Below are 22,067 nucleotides of genomic sequence, written 5' to 3' on the forward strand. Positions count from 1 at the left end.
CGTCACAAGAAAAATCTAAATTAACAAGAAATTCAAAACCAGGCAAAATCAGAGCATAACTGTAAAAAAGTCCAGATTACAAGCAATAGAAGGAAGTAAGAAATAAGAATATTTTCAAATTAAATTCATTCATTATCTTAAAACAAGATAAATTAAAGCTGCAAGAAGTGAAGAACTGGCCCCAGCAGAGTGCAATGCAAATTATTTGTTAAATTATTACTTAATTTCTTATTTTAAGCGTTCAACATTCTTTTTTTTCTAGATTTAACAATCTTAATTCAAGAAATCTTATCAAGTGAAATTATCTGTCCATGCAGCAAGATCATTTCTCTCAGATTTAGTGTTTTTATCTTGTTTTTAGACACTTAGACCTTTTTTTGCAGTGTGTTTAGTCCCGGACAGCCAACTGTATAGGTCAAAGTACATATTGTAGAGGGTTGGACAATCAAAGTGTAGCCCATTATACCAGTAAGGTTTGTCTTTTATACAACATACCCTGCAGCTCACTGACAGTCACACTATGTAAATATGTTTCTCATTTAATATGTCTTTTAAACAAGGTAACTGGGGGTGGGGGAGGGGGCTATTAGCTCCACAGTTTCATCATTTCTGTTCAACATTACAGCACAATTTCAGTCTTCAAGACAATGTATGGGCTGAAATATGTGCCACCAGAAACTGAATTTGAATTATTTATATTTGAATTTGACTTGTTTAACTTGAATAATCGCATTAAAAAACTGAATTTGAATCACATAATTTGAATTTGTATTGTTCAATGTGAATCATTGCATTGAAAAACCGAATCTGAATTGTAATTTGAAATTGAATTTATTAGTTTGTAACTGAACATTCAGTTCTCACAATTCAAATTCAGTTCGCCAAATTCAATTTCAATTTTCTACTACGAACATCTGGGTAGTTGAGGCAGAGCAATCAAACGCAGAAAATGGATGTGCTGATTGGCCGAAGAAGCGGCATGGCAACCGGGTGGCAACAAATGTTACAAAAAAAAAAAAAAGGGAGGTGCTGATTGGCCGAAGAGGCGCTATGGCAACCAGTTGCCAACAAATGTTACAAAAGAAAACAGAGGTGCTGATTGGCCGAAGAGGCGCTCTGTGTATCTGTGCTTGATTGCTCTGCCTCGACTACCCGGATGTTTGTCGCAGAAGATTGAAATTAAATTTTGCGAACTGAATTTGAATTGTAAGAACTGAGTGTTCAGTTCCAAACTAATAAATTCAATTTCAAATTCCAATTCAGATTCACTTTTTCAATGCAATGATTCAAATTGAACAGTACAAATTCAAATTATGTGATTCAAATTCAGTTTTTTAATGCAATTACTCAAGTTAAGCAATTCAAATTCAAAGATAAATAATTCAAATTCAGTTTCTGGTGGCACATATGTCAACCTATAACAATGCTGTTATATTAAGTATTAATTTTTTTTTTTAATGCAGCCCTAGAGGATTTACAGCATCTATTTTGGCGACCTGATGGAGCTGAAGAACCACTAATATGAATGATATTGTTGAACTTGAAGACATCTTGGTCGTGTAATGGTTGAATCAGAAATGACTGCAGCTGTGGAAATCTTCTGGGCAATATTAGAGGGAACAAAATCAAAAAAAAAAAAAGAAAAGACCAAAATCAGTAATGCTGAGCAGCACTGTACTAAGATCTCTCTTCAAATCACAATCCTTTATATCTATACTCTGTAGTTCTGTTTGAATAGGTCTCCACATTCTATATGAATATAATTATATTTATGAAACGATGCACATTAAGTTTGCCACACAGCCACCAAAAATGTAAATGCAAAATAGGTACATTAAGACAAAAACAACTCCAAAATCATTACAAAAAAAAAAAAAAAAAAAAAAAAAAAAAAAACTTCAAGTACTATTAACAAAATATAAGTCCACCTGGCAATATTGTTCGGAAGAAATTAAATCAAAATATACACAACTCTGTTCCTTTCACTGCCAGCCCTCTTCTTCTCTTCTCAGGCCGTTCAGTGGCTGACTCTCTGACCTGAAAACAAAAACAAAAACAAAAAAAAAAAAAACTAGACCTGGCTCAATAAATGGTTGTCACAGTTTGTACAGGTCTCTGTGTGCGGCCCACGTCGAGGCAGAGGCAGGGTGGGCTGGTGTCGACTTGCAGGACTCCCATTTCTGTGGAAAAAGGGTTGTTGTATATCCGTTCAAATATCTTGTCTGATTGGACGTCTCAGACGGGAGATGATGACGTCATCCGTAGCTGGTATGAAGGGGAATGCCCTTTTATGGAACCCAGGTTTTGTGCACACAGCTACAAGGTTAGAAATGTGTTCACCTTCCCTTCAGGATCGTTCAGAAGCTTTAAACCGACTCCCTTTTTCCTCGTCATCGACATCTCCTGTACTGACTCCATAGAAGGCCCGTGGCGTTGGTCTGAGTGTGACTGGAGGCTAGTTCCTGATCCTTGCTGGGGGTTTTTTCCAGAGGTGTGTCCTCTCCCACTTGTCCTGCTCTGTCCTGACCTCAGGGCTCCTGTTTAATGTAGTAGCTGCCTGAGCCGTTGCTCTCCTGGTCGGAGGTGCCCTGTGAGAAGGTAAACTCATCCACCTCAGCCGTCTCCTCCTTCATTCGCAAGAGAGACTCTACAGACGTGGGCAGAGACAGATAAAAGAGAGAGAATGGCGGCACACATGAGCCAGTTGTGTTCAGTTACTTTGAGGGAAATCATGGAGGAGCCTTTGTCTTTGTTCCAGGTGTTAATGTTGACTTTACATTAGGGCTGCACGATAAATCGGTAAAAAATTGCGATCTCGATTTGCACGTACACGTGAGCTTATTTCTACACACGTCGATTCTGACACATGCTTCTATTTCCTCACGGATTTTTTTCAAGTGCCCCCAAACGCAGCACTGCTGCTGCTGTCTTAACGTCAACACGTGATTCAGTGAAGGAAGCCTGTTGAGTGTTTGGAACAGTGTTGCCAACTGAGCGACTTTTCAGAACCCCCCAGCGACTATTTTTTCAAACAAGCAACTAGCGACAAATCTAGTGACTTTTTCTGGTGTTATTAAGGGTGTTTCCACTACCGCCCAATACCCGAAATGAGGTAGGTCTCGCAGAAACGCCCCTAATTTGAATATGAGACGTCCGGAGAGGTCTTTTGACAGGATTGTTTTTCGTCCCTGAAAAAAGCCTGGTTGCTGATTGGATAGAACGGCCAATCGCTACTTTCCTTACTGAGGAGTTGGCAACACTGGTTTGAAAAGAGTGAGTTAAAGTGGAGGAAGTCGGCGGTAAGGAGGGTTGAATGGATGGCGACGAAAACCCAATCGGTAGTGGCGAGACTCACCCACCAGAACTAACCTCCACGACTGTCTGTGCTAGCGAGGAAATACCTGTGTATTCCTGCAACAAGCTCACCTTCTGAACGGCTGTTCAGTACAGGTGGGAACATTGTGACATGTCACCGTTCGTCACTGAATTATCAACATGTTGACAGACTTGTTGCGTTTCTGGCCAAGAATCTTTAAGCTAATTGTGAAGTGCTGTGTTCAGGGCCTCTACGTTCTAAGGAAATCAGTTTGTTGTGCATATGATGAAAGGGGGGAGTTGTTATCAGCCGCATGTCTCAATTTTTAGTTTTGTTAAAATAATTCATCTTCCAATGATACAATTACTACTATGCCCTTGCCAAAGCACTGTTTTTTTTGTTTTACATTTTGTGAAAAAAATTGTGCCAGAGAATCGTGATCTCAATTCTACGCAAAAAAATCGTGATTCACATTTTTTTTCCAGAATCGTGCAGCCCTACTTCACATGCATGATGAGCATCAACACAACTGAAATATCAAGTCAAACAAACATGCCTCGTGACTGCTTCAAAGTGAAAAACAACAACAAAAAACAGACTTGACTGACATGAGGAAATATTCATGTGAGAACAATGACAATGTGGTTGGTTTGAGAGCAGAACATAAAGCATCAGCAGCATCCAGCTTCACAGCGAGCCACTCAGCAGGACTGTCTTCTGTTAGAAATGCCTCGGAGCCTCAGGAGGCTCGCTTTTGTGCTGATTTTATCGTTAGTGTGATGTTACCTGATTTGTGGGCTTGGTGGAGGTGGGTTCGGGGTCGGGGCCGAGAGGGCCCCTGGGCAGGGTAAGGGGGCGGACTCTGCTCTTCATCCCCCGAGAAGCTGCTCCTCCTCCTGCCTGCCTGACTGAAGGGCCGTCGACCAACCGGAATCTTCCTCTCTAAACACCAAGCCAGACTCGGGTAAGCTACCAGGGGCTTATTACACACAGGGGTTCAGTTCAACCGCTTCAGTTCAGTTTTAGATTTAGTATTGTGAAGGAAAGTTTAAAGGCTACAGATTTAGGTGACCTTTTTTTTTTTATTTAACCTCGCATGTTGTTACCTGAATAAGCCCCTGGTAAGCTAACAGACTGCCAGACCCTAGTAAGCAGATACACTGTTAGCTACCAAGAACAAGGCTACAGCAACTATAACAAATGCATAAAAGTCTTGACTGCCAATTTTGAATAATTTCACATTCATTCAATTTTCATTTTTCCATTTGCATGCCCATGTGGTATGGCAAAAATAAAACTACAGTTTTAAAAACAGATTTTCATGTTTAAAAAACATAATTGCTGCAAAAAAACAAAAAAAATGTTGTGTGTGTATACCTCTGCGTATCGTTGTCACAAGAAAAACCTAAATTAAAAAGAAATTTAAACCAGGCAAAATCAGGGCATTAACTATAATAAAGTCAGGATTGCAACTAGGGGTGTTCCATATCAAATCATTCATGATTATACCGGTATATGTTTTTTATGGGTAAAAAAACCCACCCCCATGTCCTCCTCCGAGACATGCACGCGCATTCACGCACTGAATTTATTGAGCTGCCCTCCCCACTGCACTTCAAAAACAACAAAACACCACAAAACAAGCACCAACCCTTTCAGTATCAGTCCCGTCCCCACATCATCTCTCGTGTGCATCATAACAGCACAGAAGCAGCACTAGTAAAAATCACAAACAACCTTACAATTGCTTCAGGCAAAGGACTTTGTCTCTGTTCTGGTCTTTTTCGATCCGAGTGCTGCATTTAATACCATTAATCATCACATCCTGTTACAGCGACCGGAACATTTAATTGGCATTAAAGGAACCGCTCTAAGCTGCTTTAAATCCTATTCATCAGATCGATCCCAGTTTGATCATGTCAAGTCAAAGTGTTCCACAGGATTCTGTCCTTGGAACAATTGTATTCACACTATACAAGCAAAATATCATTAGAAAACATTTGATCAAATTTCATTGTTATGTTGACGACACCCAATTATTTATATCAACCAAGCCGGATGAAACTGCTCAGCTAGCTACATTTCATGCAAGTCATTAAAAAACCCCTGGATGATCCACAATTTCCTGATGTTAGACTCACATAAAACTGAAGTTATTGTGCCAGAACACCTCTGAAACACAATATCTAAAAATGTAACTACCCTTGATGGCATTACCCTGGCCCTAGCACTAACATAAGGTATCTTTATCAGGATTTGTCCTTTAACTCCCATATAAAACAAACTGCATAAAGGACTGTTTTTCACCTACGGAAAAATAAGACACATCCTGTCTTAAAAGGATGCAGAAAAAGTAGTTTATGCTTTTGTTACTTCGAGGTAAAAATCCCTTAAAATTCTTCAATTGGTCCAGAATGCTGCGGCTCGTTTACTGACAAGAACCAAGATAGGAGATCATATTTCTCCTGTTCTAGCCTCGCTCCAGAATTTTATTTAAAATCCTTCTCCTTACTTACAAAGCCCTTAAAGGTCAGGCACCATCATTTCTTAAAGAACTCATAATACCATATTACCATACTAGAGCACTGCACTCCCAAAACACTAAGATACTCAGTAGATTGAAAGCCAGAGCCTTCACTTATCAAGCTCCTGTGAAACCATCTTCCAGTTTCAGTTCAGGGGGCAGACACCTCTTTGACAAAGCCAAAACTTTATATCAATTAAGCTTTCAATTACATTTTGGCAGTAATTATGATTTTTTTTTAACATGAAAGTGCAAATTAGATTTTACCCATTTAACTTGGATCTTGTCATACATATTGTGCACACAAATGGAAGAAATATACATTTCAATTTGATTAAATTACTCAATTTTCATATTGGCAGCCATAGACTTCCATATAAGCTGCTTGTGTTCAGCAAAACTTGTGCCAGTTTAGTATTTACATCTGCTTTGCGTTTAAAAAATGTGGATCTGATGGGAAAGCAACACTAAAACACCTTCTGCTACCTGATACCTGAAGTATCTCAAACACACAGGCTATGTGTTAATAACTCTCCCACTCAAAAGGGAAAATAAATACTTATAACAACAACCAAGATTGTGACACAGAGGTACATGAAAGTATCCCTGACACACCAGGCAGATGACCGATCTGACAGCAGCAGAGTTTCTAGCACTAGTGTAGCCACCGACAGTAAGAGGAAGAGGAAAAGGAGAAGGCGGAGGAAGAAGCGGAGCGAAACGAATCAACAGTGAAAGATGGATTACTCACTTTTCTTTTGGCCTTTGTACTGCTGGGCCTTCTTCTTCTGCTTGGGTACAGATTGTGGCATTTCTCTGTTACCTGAAAGAAGATCATAAGACAGGAAGTTATGGGACATTTGTGAACAGTGAGCTATATAGTAAGGTGAGGAACAAACCAAGAAAGCTAATGACAAATAAACTAAAGGCCAAAAGTTTGGAAGCAACTTAAATGTTTCCCATCTAAAAATCTAAAACTTTGTCACAAGATAAAACAGACATCAAGGAGTTCATTTTTAGTTATAACTCAATTTCGATCAAAAATGTAGTTACTGCAGTTAGGCTTTGTAGGGCGGTACACACCTATACAGATTCTACATCGTCACACTGTTAAAATAATCACCTAAGTAATTTTTTGTCAAAATTGTTTTTTTGTTGCCTAAATCATCTCCTCATTGCCACCTATGGTAAAATCGCCTACATCCTCAGTTGATCAGATCATGTGATTTTACCCCTTTAAGATAATGGCCTATGTCAAGTGTGACTTAAGTTGATTTATTATGCCTAAGTCAAAATAAAATGTGACTTAGGTAATTTTTTGAACATGCCTTTGCGACTTCAGCAAGATATGGTAACACTTTATTTTGAAGGTGTCTACATAAGAGTGACATGAGCGTGTCATAAACATGACATGGGATGTGTCATGAACATTAATGACACTTTGAAGTAACATTAATGCTCATGATACTTGTTATGTCATGTTTCTGACAGGCTTGTGTGACTCTTATGTAGACACCTTCAAAATAAAGTGTTACCATATCGTGCTTAAGTCACAAAGGCATGTACAAAAAATTGCCTAAGTCATTTATTTCTCTTAAGTTACATAATTTAGTGTTATTACTATGCCAATAGTCATCCTTTGTTACATCCTTTTTGAGTGAAATGATCAATAAATGTCATATGTTACACTTTTCGTGAAGTTTTTTGTGTTTCCTGCAAAACTTGAAAAAAAGAGTTAGGCGATTATTTTAACAGGGTGACGATATTCTTACACACATATACATATATATATATATATTTTTTTTTTCAGTAGGATTCTTCCATCTACAATATGAGATATTGTGTATGCCAAGTTTACGTTTTGGATGAGAGCCTCAGCGGCATCGTGTTCTTACTCTGTGAGGCGGGGGGTTGGAGCTGGTAGTCTGTCAGCTGGCACCAGCCCACAGGGTAGAGGTCAGGTGACTCGCAGTCCACCCATTGGTCATACTCATCTTCCCAACCATCGAAGTGGATCCTCAGTAGCCGGTGCACAATCCTTGTCACCGTGGCAACACACACCAGCCGTGGCTCCATGAGATCAACAGCTTCCAGCTTCATGCCTTGCCGGAAACCGTGATTAGGAACCTCCTGGAAGATGCAAGAAGATGCCGTGCAAAAAAAATATTTTAATAATTTACATTAAATAAAAGCACACACACATTAATAGGCCGTAGGCGTAGGTTTATTATTGATTTATTATTATTTTGTTACTTAAAAACAAATCTAAAATGGAATTTGTTGTCTAACAGCACTATTAAAGTCACAATTTTGTGAAAAAATATGTTGTGGAGATGCAAAGAAAAAGGCAAATTTGTTTCTGCAAGCAGAAAATGTGTCTAGTTTATTCATTTTAAAATAAGAAATATCATAAACATAAATACCATAGACGCCCAATGTGATATGTCACATATGTCACATCACAGATCTTTGACATTTAAGGGGAGTATTTTTTTAAAAACATCATAAATGTGTTCTATGTGGTGTATCCCCCATAATTTTCCTTTAAGGATAAATTGGTCTGGGTTCTAATGGGTTAAGCTCAAATCAACTGAATTTTTTTTTTTTTTTTTTTTTTTTTTTACCAAAAAGGTTTTCACATTTTCTCGGTTCTATAGCACAACCTAGTTGTTTTTCAAACCGGCAAACATATCCTTTGGGTTTTGGTGACTGACAGCCCTAACTGACATCTGCATGAAAACATAAAAAAAGACACATTTTCTCACAAACATACTGTTGATGCTACTGCAAAATCCTGAGCTACAGAAATACATTTTTGAAGATGTCAACTGAAATCACTAATCAAACTTTTGCTGTTTTTACTTGCTGTGCTTTCTGTTTTTGAGACATATAAAACCCTTTGCAACAAAACAAAAATATTACCAAGACATTAAAACACAGAATAATAAGACCTTTGACACAAATACAAAGAAGAATTCCTCAATAAATTACCTTGTTAAAGAGCTTGACAGGAGCAGCTATTGAACCCGATTCTCTGAGGTAGTCGAACCATTTAAATGGCAGTTTAGTGTACCCTGGGGAACAGAGACCAGAACATTCATTCACTTTATACAAGAATATACTAACAAAATGCTTCTAAAACTTCACAGAAAGATAAACTGCATTAAAATGTTGTACAGTATAAAGGCAATGTATGGAAGATCTGAAATACCTAAATAAAAGTACAATACTCAGTCATTAGTTTTCATGGGAAGGTGCAAAGGAACACCTTTTTTGAGATGGAGACAAAAGAAAAAGTTGGGCCGCATTCATGGGCTTGTGTTCAAATTTTCCAAACACCAGAACATTCCTCAAACCAAATTCAAAACCAGTAGATGTCACAGTTCACTCACCAATCCTAAATGGAACATACTGGCCCTCATTTGTCAAACGAGCGTAGAAACCAGCGCAGATCTGAGCGTATATTTCGTCTTACAACAGGGTTCACGTGGGATTTATCAAACGATTGTTTCTCTCCAATCACATCATAAAAATGATCGGCTGTTGATAAACGTGGCGGCTCGAAACAAGCGTAATTTAAATACCAAGCCCTAATATATATATATATATATATATCTATATATCTATATATATATATATACACACTTTTCAGTCCCCACTAGTGACTATTTTTCAAAAAAGCGACTAGCAACAAAACTAGCGACTTTTTCTGGTGTTATTGGAGACTTTTGGAGACTCGTTCTTACTCTTCTTAACTTATGAAGAGTAAGAAAGAGTCGAAGCGGCACAGTCCTCCTGCAGCAGTCTCTCCCAGCTGCAGAGCCGGAGGGGATGTTAACCCCTTAGCGTGCAGTCTGCAAATTGCTAACAGGCCAACAGTTAGCTCTGTAGCAGTACAGTGTGTATGTGCTGCTGCTGCAGGAGGTGTTCACTTAGCGATCTCTGTTTGTTTACAATAAGCACCGGACACTCTGTGCACAGTTAGCGATGCCGGTTAATTCACGATCGCTATGTTTATGATCAGCGGAGATGCTGTGCATAATTAGCCATGCGGCTTTGTTTATGATCACCTGCTGATGTTGTGCACAGTTAGCGACGGCGGCCACAGTTGCGTCTCCCGTGTTTAATCTGTCACATATGGGATCACAGTCGATAAGCGATTACGCGACGATCGAAAACCATACGTCACCTCCAGAGTCTCTAAATCCCTCTGGGGGCTAATTTGTAATGGAGACACGCTGAGTGAGCAGATTTTTGAGACGTACATAACTTTATTTCTTTGTTTAATGTTCTGTATTTGGGCAATTTAAATCTTCCATACATATGTGGTTCTTTCAGTGAGATCAAATCCCAATTTACATTTATAAAAAAGGCTCAAATAAACAAAAACACCAGTGAACAGTACCTCTGGGGGGTGTGAGTTCAATGTTGTTGATTTCACAGAAGCCGACAGGGTAGATTGAGGGGGAGGTGCCGTGGTAGCAGAACCAGTCTGATCCATCCACTGCTTCTGATCCATCGATCCCAATCATGAGGTACCCGTCTGCCAACACCTACACAGAACCACAGAGTCAGTATGGAGCAGCTTAGAGAAAAGCATTTAACTCTAACAATGAGAACTAATCCTTAGGTTTCTCCTGACAAACAACACTTCAATACACGACATTAACACAGAGTCCAGAAACAGACTTACCTTCCTTACAGTGGCTACACATATAGCTGAGAGGTTGAGAGGGTCAATGGCTTCTAATTTCATCCCGTCTTTAAACCATTCCCCGCTCTGGTCCACGTCTTTTACCTGGTACACATTCAGATAGAAAAAAAGGCAAATTGAGGATATTTATTAGCCAGAAAGATGAATCTGGAAGTACATTAGAAAACTGCAACCCCAGCAACAAATGTTGGAGGAGCTGTGGCATGGTCGGCGACCATACTCCTATATTTTGGGACTGCACAAAAGTACAAACATTTTGGAAAAATGTCAAAGAAGAACTGGAAAAAAATGTGGCAGTGTAACTTCCAATGGACTCTTTGTTATCTTTATTAGATGTGTTTCCTGACCACCTGTTTACCACAGAACAATGTGATATATGACACATTTTGTTGATGATTGCAAGAAAAATTATTACTATAAATTGGATGAAGAGAGACCCCCTCATGCTCACTCAGTGGTTACAGAAAGTAAAACATGTCTACATGATGGAATATATGACTGCCCAATTACAGCTAAAAGTAGCTGTTTTTATGAGAAGGTGGACCCCAGTTACAGACTATATCGCTTAAGACTCTTATACACTATTTTTATCTAAAACATCCCTTTTTTTTTCGGAATACAGAACCAGATAAAATATGTGCAATACCCTTTACAGTGCTATTTGTGTGACAGATGAGACTTAATCTCAAGATGTTTAGATTTGTTTTCCTTTGTGATGTCAATTGCCTGTTAATGTGCATAAAGGCAATAAAGTTAAAAAAGAAAAAAAAAGAAAACCGCAATCAGTTGGACATGTTTTAAAAATTGTGACACTCGGGAAGTCTGAAGTTTTTAAAGGGGCTGTAGAAACCAGTCATATAGATGGTTCAATAATCACTCAGTATTAGTATCTTAAAGCCCACCTGGAATTACAAATAAATGAGAATGAAAAGCAACACACAGCAATAATTGAATACCAGGGCCCTGCTAGTAACTCATCCAGGTTAGCATGCTGTTCGGGCTAAAATAATCCTGATGATTCTCATCCATTTTATCTTATTTCTCTAAACACAGTTTGAGAGTTGACTTGTTAATGCTGGATAAAGTTATCTTGAATAATGTGCTCTTATTTCGAAATAATAGCAGCATGTGATTTCAATACATACCCTCCAAGCATGCATTGGGGCAATAGATTTAGGGACATGTCTCATTGTCTTATCCAGGTATGAAGAGGCAGAAAATAAATAAGATAAAGGCAAATATAAAAAAATATAAAAACCTCTACCTATACTGCCCTACAAAGCCTAACGGCAGTAACTAACCAAAGGTTAAAACTGAGAAAAACTGCTTTAAAGTTTTTACCACAATTTCATGTCATTATTTCTCTGAAATAAAGCAAAAATCAAACTTTGTCACAAGATAAAACAGACATCAAGGAGTTCATTTTTAGTTATAACTCAATTTTGACCAAAAATGTCGTTACTGCAGTTAGACTTTATAGGACAGTATAATAAAAACCTGCATTACCTTATGGAAGAACGGTGCTGGAGCATCAGCTTGACCCTCAGTTTTCTTTGTAACATCTGAAAAATAAATTGACAGAAAAAAAAATTACTTGCTTGACCTAAAAAAAAAATAAAGAGCTCTATGAGATTGAAATGGTTTGGTACATGTAGGCACAGCGAGTAGAGCTCTGCAAGCAGGGGAACTCAACTTTCTTGGTTAATATAGCACGCACTGGGCAATTTATTTAAATTTTTTATTTTTGTGGTCTCAAAATACCATTAACACTGATTGGAATTCCACATAAAAAATGGTGAATGTTCCCTTCAAAGTGAAGTCTTACTGGATCCTTCGAAACTAACCAGATCGTTTGAAACGGTGTCCGATGCTGCGCGACCAGCCTATATTATGGATGAGGGGGCTGTACATGTGGCACCAGAAGTCATCCGACCCGTCCTGGCTCTCCTCGTAGACGAGCCTAAGGCGACCTCCAATTACCTGCTCCACCAGCGCCACCCGTGTCCGGCACAGGTAGTTCTTATCCACCACCTCTACCCGCATCAGCTTCTTAAAGGGAAACTGCATGTTTTCTTGTACCTGGTGTAGAATCACACATGGGTTTAACAAAAGCAACACTAGAGGTTCTGAACAATTCACCATATTCATTGTAGTTTATAGAGCAGGGGTGGGCAATTAATTTTCCCAAGGGGCCACATGACCAATACCATGAAGTTTGCAGGGGCAAAACTCTGAACTAAATTCTGCTCAATATTAATTTAATCGCTTTATAAAATACAGTAAATTATCTGGTTTTGAGCTGCTACTGATAAGAATACATGATATGATAAGACTGTTAATGTGGAGTAAATCAAATATAGCAGTAAAAAGTAGTAAATACTCCAATCACTATATCACTTTTCCATTTATTTTAAACACAACTGTAAATGACCTTTAGCAAGGTTCCTATTGGTGTTTTTGTGTTATAAAGCTTGTTTTTCATGTTTGTAAATTTTCTAGGTGTTTTACAATGTTGTGATGCTTTTATTTTGCAAAGGTGCCGTCCAGTGTGAAACGGGTGCTTTAATTTTGAAAGGTAGTGACAGGAAATAACAGGTGGAAGGGTTAAATGAAAAAACGAACGGTAAAAAATAAGGAGTGCATCATAATTCATATAAAGTTGATATAAAGTATTAAAAAGGTTTCTATAGTGGCTGGCTGACAGGAACAAGGTTTGTTAAAGTTTATTTTCTTCTGTCATACATATTAGTGGCTATATTTGTTGTCTTAACTATAGTAAAAGTGCTTGTTAGCTCAAGTGCTAATGCTAATGTTTGTTAGCTCTTATGGTGGATTCACAAGGTGACCAAGGAATGTCTTATTTTTATTTTCATGGAGCAGTAATATTATATTAATAGTATATTATTATGCAGTAAACCAGTAATTTATTAACTTTATGCAAAAAGCAATACTTGTTTTTGACAAGGTACCGAGGTAACTCAGTGTATTTAGTGGAACGCGTTTCTTTGCAGGCAGATATACGTAAACCGCCTTCAAAATAAAAGCACTGCGGTTGTTTTGATTTCTAGAAGGTTTTAGAGTCGACACAAGTACTTCTATTAAATCATTTCCAAAACCATTCTTAAATTTAGAGATGTTTAATTAGCATAAAGAATATCAGAAACCAGCTTGCTCTGCTTTTAAAGATGGCACAGTATCAATAAAATTGTGAGGAATTAGTGGTTCTCACCTTGGCATTGAAGTCAGGCGGCAGTGTTTTAGCTCCAGTGAGACGCTTCACAAGAAAGGCTTTCCAGTTAGAGTATTTGTGATGAATGCCTGTCAGGAAGATTATGAAAACAACAGTGAAATTTACCATCAAGGCATTCAAGAACAAGACTGTAAAACAAATTTGCCACCAGACTCACTTTTTGGAGGTACAAGGGGTTTGCCACTTGAAGCGCACCATCCCACTGGGTGCACTTCAGGGATGCAGAGATTACGCCAGAAGTCCTTACTGCTGTCGTTGTCGAAGCCCTCGTACCGTAAGAGAGCCTTGAACCCTGCAAAGTCAGAAAAACATGATTCAGTGAGAGCTCATCCTTGACCCTGGTCCATATATATGTTTCTTCTTGACTTTATACTCTGTCACATGGTCTTCATCATCATATAAGGTTTGCTTGGTTGTACAAGTGTAGATGTCATGTCATAAATTAGGCATCAACTTTTAACTGAATATGGACGAGACGTCATAAATGAAGATGCATGAAGTGTGTATGTGCATATGCTGTGTGTTACTATGCATGATAAGGTTTAACTGAGTGCACAAAAGTTGGATGAAATATCTCGCTTCAAAGCTAATTTGGGCACCTTGGTTAGCCAGCATGCTGCTCAGCTTGCTACTTTTAGTTAGCTAACTAACAGTAACAAAAGTCGGATGAAATCACTCAGCCAGGATAAGATAAGATAAGATAAGATAAGATAAGATAAGATAAGATAAGATTTATTCATCCCAGCAGAGAAATTTAGGTGTTCCAGCAGCCAACATACACACAACACAACACTTATACATACATATTCCACCTATACAGAACATGAGCCCACAATACATAGCCTAGGATAGAAAAAGTGGAATGGATGGTCCATGTGCATTAGTAGCTGTTACTCATAGATAACAGTTACAGCAAGTGTGCAAATATACAGGTGCAAAAATACAGTTTGATGTATACATACAGTATAAGCAGCTTAAGCTAAAGTTAAAATAAATATTCTTCTGTCCTTACTAAAAGGGGAGTCATTATAAAGTGCAACTGCAGTAGGTAAAAAAGTATTCTTAAAGCTGTCCTTTTTGCAGCTTAGCTGCCGTAGCTCGACACTATTGTGATATACATAACACACAAAAATATTCTTAATAATATTCCTTTTAAAAAAAGACATTCACAAGCAAAAAGGGTGAAAAAGTAAGATTTACCAACATAGCTGAATAGGCTTTTTGGTTGGATTTGTCCTTAAACTAAATTTGAGCTTTTAGCCTTTAGCTAACTGACGACACACTCTTACCTGCTAGCTTAATGATTTCTGCTATCCAGTACACCTTAGTGGAGAGGTTAGTATCGGAGTTGATCACTTCGATTCTCACTCCTTCTTCTATGTCCCCCCAACATTTCCCCATAGGGGCCTATAGAGCACAAACGAAGCAGTGAAGCAATTAAATCAAGAAAGCAACAAATTAGCGGTTGCGTCAAACTCGAGTCCCGTTTTTTTACTTACATGCTTGAAACAGCTGACTGGAGCTCCAGTTGTGTTATTGCTACAGATATACCGACCCCAGTCAAAGCTCTCTGCAGGGACCACTGACAGGGACAAGAAACAGTGTAAAGCTGGATCACATATAAACAAATCCACACCTTATTAATTATTACTTTCTGAGATCATACCAGCTTTTGATTTGGCCTGGTTCTGCTGACTTGCTTGGTACTGGGCGTAAGCAGCCAACTTTGCCATGAGGGGCTGTTTCTGTAAGACTTTTGCCTTTTTTGTCGGTGGTTTGCCCTTGCAAAAAATAAAAGCACACATCAATATTTGTGTGATAATAAAGGTTTTAATCTTAAATCATTTGTTGCAGTAGACTTAAAAAAACACTTACCTGGAGTCTTGCCAAGATGCTAGCTTTTTTGGAATTTGAGGAATAACTCCTAGAACAGGACACACTGCAAAAGCGCTTGGTTTTTGAGTAAAAAGCATCTCGTACTCCGACCATTCCACACATCTCACAGGTGGCTGTGAAACAGAGATCACAAAACAGTGACATTTGATGGGATGCATGAATATTATATCCCAGAGCACAACACAAAGCATAAAATCAGATTAGATATTCTGAAGATAAGATATTCTTTCATTGATCCCCATGGAGAAAATGTGGGAGTAGCAGCAGCTCAAGTACAGAGTAAAACAGATTCAGATAGTGAATATAAATAGAATAGAACAAAATAAAGATAGAACTATAAGACAGCAACAAACACCAGAGACACTACATCCACTAGTGGTGGAAGCCATATGAAAGTGGCAGTGAAGTAAGGTAACAAGTAGTAAAACTTAAATAAGGACAAAAATATACAGTATATATTAGGGCTGGGCGATATATCGATATATACCGGTATATACATTTTTTAAATGTGATATGGAATTAGACCATATCGTATATATTGATTTTTTTTTTTTTAAATGTCTTTCTTTATATATAAATGCTGTCCTTACTAGGGTTTGTGATATTTTGTTCTTATGTAATGTTTGTTATTCTTTGCACATTTAAATGTATTTATTTCTGAAAAAGATTGGCCTATTTTATTTCATAGGCCATTTTTATTTAGGATATTTTTTTAATTTAAATGTGCACAGAGTTTTCGTTGTATTATATACAATGACAATAAAGGCTATTCTATTCTATTCTATTCTATTTATGGTTCTCCTATTGTTATACAGTATTTATGTTCACTTAAATAAACGGTGTCAATAATACTATTTGTGACATGTCATATTTGACTTTGACTGAACATTTGCTCTCACTTAGCAATAAAAATATTGAAATATATATCGTATATCGATATTCAGCCTAAATATATCAGGATATGACTTTTGGTCCATATCGCCCAGTCCTAGTAAATATACATCTGGGCATTGACAAAATGCAGTATGTACAGGGTTCGTACACTTTAGCAGTGGTCAAATTCAAGCCTTTTTTAAGGACTTTCAAGGTAAATTTTCAAGCTTTTCCAGTATCTTACACCTGTTGTAAGTTGCATGTTTTAGATGAGTACTTACATACTAAAAGGGGGAGATTTCACTGAACCATACCAACAGTGATGGTGTTACACTTTTAGGAGGAACAGTCTTCATTTCAGATAGGCTACTCATTATTTTTTACATTGGACATGTGATTATCTATAGTCTATAGATGGATATAGTCAGATTGCAAGAGAAATACAGTAAGAATTTCAAGCATTTACAAGCACTTTATCCAAAATCCAAGCACTTTTTAAGGATTTCAAGCACCCGTACGAACCCTGTATATACATACACATACATATGTGCAATGTAATACATTTTAAACATATTTTTCAATGTACTGACCCATCCCAGCCTTGCCATCGGGATAAGTGTAGACCTGTCCATTGTTCTTGATGATGGGCAGGCTGGCAGGGATGGAGGGCACCACCTCATCCTCACTGTCCTCTGAGCTGGAGCTGCTGGTCGACTCCTCGCTGCAGCTGTCGTAACCATCAAACATCCCGAACGAGTCTCTCCGCTTACGCTCTGAACGTGCAGTTCGTTCCGCCTAGAATTGAGGAAAATTACAAAAAAAATCCATTAGAGTCTGAATGAAAGGAATATATAAGGGCAGCAACTAGTGCCTCAACAATTAATTTTGTATTATGTATTGTTAAGTCAGTACATTTTCAGCAACTACAGAAAATATCTATAACAGTTTCCTAAAATCGATAGTAACATCTCGGTCTTGCTGTGTCTGTGACCATCCAAAGCTCAAACACATTCAGTTTACTAACTTAGAAACTCAAAGGAAATCACATATTTGCATTGGAGGGAAGTGGGGACCAGTGACTTTTGTCATTTTTGCTCAAAAAAATGTACAAACACGTTTGTTTGTTTCAGATCCAGTATACTGCTCTACCAAGCATAACTGCAGTAACTACATTTTTGGTCGATGTTACAACTAAAAACGAACTCCTTGATGTCTGTTTTATCATGTGACAAATTTCAAATTTGCTTGATTTCAGATAAATATTGATATAAAAATTGCAGCAACTACAAAATCCAATGTAAAACCAAAGCAGACAGCAGTAGGTTCACTTACCAGATTTAAACATAAAACCAAAGCAGATGGTCTGCTTTGAATGTGATACAGTGTAGCCTTGTATTTCCTCACTGTGTTAAATAGTGAAGACAAAAATAATAGAAATTATAAGTTTTTTTGAAAGAGAAAATATTATCTACATAGTGAGTTAGTAAAACAGTGAGATAAAATTGTACTAAGACTATAATATAACACCATTAATTTATAATATTAAGTCCAAAATTTGCAAATCTTTGAATAGAGAAAACACTTTTAAATACACTGATAAAGTCAATTTGAAAATGTTTATTAACTGAAAACAAAATATAAAAGCTGAAAGAAGACGACAACATCGTAGTTACTGTACTCTGTTTTTGCATTACTATTAGAACAGTAACTACATTTTTGGGGTCAAAGGTCAAATACATCTTCATGATTTTTTTTTTTATCATAAAAAATATATCATCAACACATGTAGAAATAAGCGTCATTACACTTACCAACCTATAACCAATTTGGCTGGCCAGTTAAAAAAAACGTTAAAAAACAACAACTTTAAAGCAGTTTTTCTCAGTTTTACCCTTTGCGTAGTTACTGCAGTTAGACTTTATAGGGCAATATAGTTTTCAAGTTTTTTTCTTCTTATTGTACATTTACATTTTTCTTCCTAGATGATATTTTACAGTCTAATTAAAATAGTCCCTAAATTAAACAGGAAGCTGGCTGTGTGAAGCAGATGAGAAAAAAAAGCTAAATAAATAAGCAAGAAATCTAAAAAATTAGAAGAAAAATCTAAAATTAGAATTAGTGCCGTAACGTCTTACTCATTGGTTGTAAATTGACATAATCCGAAAAATAATGCTGTAATGTTTACTATTAACAAGAGTGTCTACTTCCTCCTCTATGCATCACATCCTAACTGGCTGCAATAACACAATCATTGAGCCATTAAGATTGCTTTAAGAAAAAAAACACAGTGTACTAGCCAGTAAAGACATAGTAAATTGAATGTAACGTGCAAAATAGTAAGGCTAATTCATAAGATAAAATAAGCGCGGTCTTGTGTCCTTACTGGTTTCAAACTGACTGGTTGGCGCACTGGTGTGTGCAGCTGTGTTCTGCCTCAGTAAGCAGTTTTGCCACATATTTAATAAACATATAAAATAGATATACATATAGATGTACATATAGAGGTGATGGTTCATGAACAATTATACTTTATCTTAGTGAATTTGAATCCAGCTCTAACAGATCTTGCAAACATTATATTTTCATGCTTTATTTTTATTTATAGGTGGTTGGTGGTGTAGTGTTCACTTATACAACAGTATTATCCACAATAGATGGGAGATGCGATCTGGAAATACAGCCATGGAAAAAAATATTAGATCACCCTTGTTTTCTTCATTGCATTTGTTCATTTTAATGCCTGGTACAACTAAAGGTACATTTGTTTGGACAAATATAATTATAACAACAAAAATAGCTGATAAGAGATTAATTTAACAGCTGATATCTAGACATTTACCATGGTTGACTTGATAATGACTTTGATTATAATCAATAAAAACATGGAAAATGTCTAATTATCAGTTCTTTAATAAACTGATCAGCTATTTTTGGTTGATATCGTTATATTTATCCAAACAAATATACCTTTAGTTGTACCAGGCATTGAAATTAACAAATGCAATGAAGAAAAAAAGGGTCTAATTATTTTTTCCATGACTGTTTGTTAATTAAACATGTGACGAATCTGCAACCAGTTAGTTTGGAAACCAGTGAAGACACAACAGCGGCCGCCTAATGCTAACTAAAGTTAGCACAGCTGGCTAGCGGAAACCTGTTTTTATCCACTAAAGCATACCACGCTTCTCATTTGCGCTGCAAACCTGCACCTACACACATGTAGTTAAAATAAGCGCGATGCTATTTTGTTTCTATACTTGCCTTTGACAGCTTGCTTATATTTATTTTTAGCTGAGCCACTAGCTAGCTACCATAAACACATAACAACAAAGGAGCAGCGCTAGCAGAAGCTAATCCTCACTAATCAGAGGCTAGCGGCCCTAAAATGTTTCAAATCCACTCACCAAATCCCTTGTGTCTTCCATCAGCCCTTCATATAGATAATCTTCTAGTTAACTGTGCTTCCCAGGGCAAACCAAACCCCTATGCTGGGGGTAAATTTGGCTTTGAAATACCAAAGTCTAAAATGAATACTACCAAGCAGGATATCAACAAATTACTCTGCTGCGTCTGCGCATGCGCGAGTGTAACCTACTTTCCTGTGATTGGTCGATCCAGAATGGAGGTCATCGACCCACAGAAACAAAACAGTGGACTGGGCAATAAGAAAATGAATGAATGAATTCATCTAAACTGACTAGAACAGGATATAGTAAAACGTCCCCATATCAGTCTTCTGTCAAACTCAAACCCATATAAATAGAAGGAATATTTTACTTAAAAATAATGTGGTGTAAATTTACTACCTCTCTTAGTGAGAAAAGTGGATTAAAGACCAAGTCGAAGTTCCTTTTTAGTTTTCTTTATTATCAAACATCAGACTACACTGCCTAGGTACAGCGGAGGAGAACTTTGTCAATTTCAAGGCGGCTGAAAAAAGGTGTCCCGAGTCCAATGATGCCCGTGTTCTCTCTGGCTTTTCTGTCTGTGTGTAAGATCATTTAATTTGAATTTTCCAGCCCATTCGAAACATAACGGGAACGAGCACGCTGCTAAGTCTACTTTTTAACCTTAACAGGATACAACCTATATTTGTTTATATTCAAATCCCAACGCCTCTACTGTCTGACAACTCCCAGATCTTTACAGTTCATTATTCTGGTTTGAACCAGTTGTTACAGTTCTGTTCTGAACAAAAGGCCAGACTGTAGCTTCTTTAGTAAAGCAGAACACTTGTATTAAACGTAACATAAAATATACCACTTGTAACATAAAATATACTACAATAACTGTTTTACATTGATGTTATGATTTTCTCTTTTTATGCTGCGGGGATTTTCTTGGTTGCTCATACTACACATTATTACTGTAACCCCAAGTCTTATTATTATTCATATGGATCTGAGCTGATGTTTTGTTTTTTGTTTGTTTATGATTTGTTTGTCTTGTTTTGTTAACTTGTTTTGCTTTTTATTTCTGTAACACATTTTATGTAACCATCCTTTACTTAATAAAAATATTGTTTAAAAAACATCTTAAAAAACCCCACAGACTTTGGGCCCTGAACTCATCTGAGATGGACTGATGGTCTGATGAGGCCACATTTCCAATTGTTTTTGGTAATCATGGACGTCATGTCCTCCTGGTTTAACAGGAAAAAGACTATCCAGGTTGTTACCAGCACAAAGTTGAAAATGCTGAAATCTATCGTGTGTCCTTTTTTCCTCTTGTCTGTGAAGGAGTTAGTTCTACATTTCTGTAATACTTCTCTGTGTGATTCTTGGTTGGACATCACATCATGCTCTGCTCAACAGTCTGTTTCCTCTTTTGGTTCCATGTGAATTGCTTCACCGTGTGTGTGTGCTTGTATCTGTAACTGTAGTCACATAAAGTGACCTGTGTGTGTGTGTGTGTGTGTGTGTGTGTGTGTGTGTGTGTGTGCGTGTGTACGTGCTTGCGTCCATCCGTCCGTGTGTGTGTGTGTGTGTGGTTCTCTCTTTCTGTGAGAGATACATCAAAGGATAAAAAAAAGCTTTGGGGTCGACCAATCAGGGCAGAGCAATCAACAGAATTAACTGCAGCTGTAGAATGTTCCGACACAGTGACAGCAGCCAGAGGTGGACAGACTGGAATCAGACAGAAAGCATTTTTGGCAAAACTATAATACCCATCATTGATCTGACTTCATTTTGAGCGTCCTGAGTTCTTCCTCAACAGCTACGTATGTTTTTTGTGAAGAAAAATGAAGAAATAGATTTGTAAGAGCGATCTGAAGAACTGTTAAATATGCTTTTCTACAGAAATCTTCCTGCCTTTTTAATATGGGGGTCAATGGGGCTGTTGGTGCGTGTTGGTGGTGCATCTGTGCATCCTTCGCCCAAACTATAACTCTGACAGCTTTTTCTCTCCCTCTACGCGATGATGTCACAAACTGTGACACGAACATTCCATGCAATACACACTCATTATAATCTCAGAATTTCTCCAAAAATGA

The 22,067-nt window shown here is 37.5% G+C and overlaps 1 protein-coding gene across 2 annotated transcripts; it reads right to left on the minus strand.

Moving 5' to 3' along the window:
- Nucleotides 1-1,416: 1,416 nt before the first annotated feature.
- mbtd1 (mbt domain containing 1) lies at nt 1,417-20,131 on the minus strand. 2 transcript variants are annotated; one of them, XM_059324693.1, is made up of 17 exons: nt 19,978-20,131; nt 17,164-17,368; nt 15,680-15,813; nt 15,471-15,585; nt 15,304-15,386; nt 15,094-15,211; nt 13,962-14,096; nt 13,784-13,872; nt 12,399-12,633; nt 12,061-12,116; nt 10,534-10,638; nt 10,246-10,393; nt 8,832-8,914; nt 7,736-7,970; nt 6,592-6,663; nt 4,157-4,258; nt 1,417-2,710 (listed from the first exon to the last, which is right to left on the minus strand). In XM_059324693.1, exons 1-17 carry the CDS (start codon nt 19,996-19,998, stop codon nt 2,529-2,531), a joined length of 2,118 nt encoding a protein of 705 aa, XP_059180676.1. In that variant the 5' UTR covers nt 19,999-20,131; the 3' UTR covers nt 1,417-2,528. The 2 variants fall into 2 exon arrangements, with proteins under 2 accessions (XP_059180676.1, XP_059180677.1); XM_059324694.1 differs by having other exon boundaries at nt 1,417-2,647; nt 4,103-4,258.
- Between the last annotated feature and the right edge of the window lie 1,936 nt (nt 20,132-22,067).

Source organism: Centropristis striata, chromosome 21, assembly GCF_030273125.1.
Source record: "Centropristis striata isolate RG_2023a ecotype Rhode Island chromosome 21, C.striata_1.0, whole genome shotgun sequence".
Classification (NCBI taxonomy): Eukaryota; Metazoa; Chordata; class Actinopteri; order Perciformes; family Serranidae; genus Centropristis; species Centropristis striata.

What these genes read in the sequence shown, in the direction of transcription:
- mbtd1 (XM_059324693.1), bottom strand. Translation starts at nt 19,998, where the DNA reads ATGGAAGACACAAGGGATTTG. An exon ending in CAGTCAGCTGTTTCAAGCAT is followed by an intron (nt 15,212 to 15,303) that starts GTAAGTAAAAAA and finishes TGTGCTCTATAG; the next exon opens with GCCCCTATGGGGAAATGTTG. An exon ending in CAGCACCGTTCTTCCATAAG is followed by an intron (nt 10,639 to 12,060) that starts GTAATGCAGGTT and finishes AATGTGTACCAG; the next exon opens with GTAAAAGACGTGGACCAGAG.